Genomic DNA, 875 nt, shown 5'->3' on the forward strand with positions numbered 1-875 from the left:
GGCGGCCCCTGCCCCCAGCCCTGCACCCCGCTGCCGCCCCAGGAGCTGGAGCGGCTGCGGGCCGAGGTGGACGCCTGCACCGCCATCTGCCGCCCGCCCCAGCCTGGCCCCACCTTGACGGAGCCGGAGCCGGAGCTGGAGCCGGAGCCACCGCTGGAGGGGTTCGGCGTCTTCGGGGGCACCTCACCCTCGGAGCTGCGGGGGCTGCGGGGCGAGCTGGCGGCGGCACTGCTCTCCCTTGGTGGGCTGAACGTCACGGTGCAGGGGCTGCAGGATGCCCTGGACCAGCAGGACGCCCGGCAGCGTGAGCTGGGCACCATCACCGACCGCATCGTGGCCGAGCTGGACCAGGCAGCGGCGGCGGCGGCGGCGCGGCAGGCCGAGAGCGAGGAGCGACTGGAGGGGCTGGCGCGGGAGCTGGCGAGGACCGGGGGCTGCCCGGCCGGCCTGGAGCCGCGGCTGGCCAAGCTGGAGGGTGTCTGCGAGCAGCTGGAGGCCGTGGCGGGCGGGCTGCGGGGCGTCCGCGAGGGTCTGGGCCGGCACGTGGCGGGTCTGTGGGACGCGGTGCGGGAGCTGAACGGCACGACCCGCACCCAGGCCGCGCTGCTGGAGAAGGCGATGCAGGCCCAGCTCCCACGCCGGCTCGGCGCCCTCAACGCCAGCCTGCAGCACCTGCGCGGGGAGCTGCTCCGCCTGACACAGAGGGACCTTGCCGGTGCGCGGGGGGGACGGGCCGCGGGGTGGGGGATGCGGGGAATCGCGGAGGGGGTCCAGGGGGGTGCAGGGCTGCGGGGATGGCACTCGGGGATGATGGCAGAGGCACGGGGATGCGGGGACATGGGGTCACTGGAGAGCAAGGCGGTTGGGGACGTGGG

At 76.2% G+C, this 875-nt stretch overlaps 1 protein-coding gene across 1 annotated transcript in view; it reads left to right on the forward strand.

The window, feature by feature from the left end:
* EMILIN1 (elastin microfibril interfacer 1) overlaps positions 1 to 875 on the forward strand; it is a 5178-nt gene that overhangs the window by 2815 nt on the left and 1488 nt on the right. Inside the window, 1 exon segment of the mRNA XM_010565912.1 lies at positions 19 to 715. Within this exon segment, the coding sequence (XP_010564214.1) occupies positions 19 to 715 (697 nt within the window).

The sequence above is a fragment of the Haliaeetus leucocephalus genome, unplaced genomic scaffold, assembly GCF_000737465.1.
Source record: "Haliaeetus leucocephalus isolate CR32 unplaced genomic scaffold, Haliaeetus_leucocephalus-4.0 Scaffold197, whole genome shotgun sequence".
Lineage (NCBI taxonomy): Eukaryota > Metazoa > Chordata > Aves > Accipitriformes > Accipitridae > Haliaeetus > Haliaeetus leucocephalus.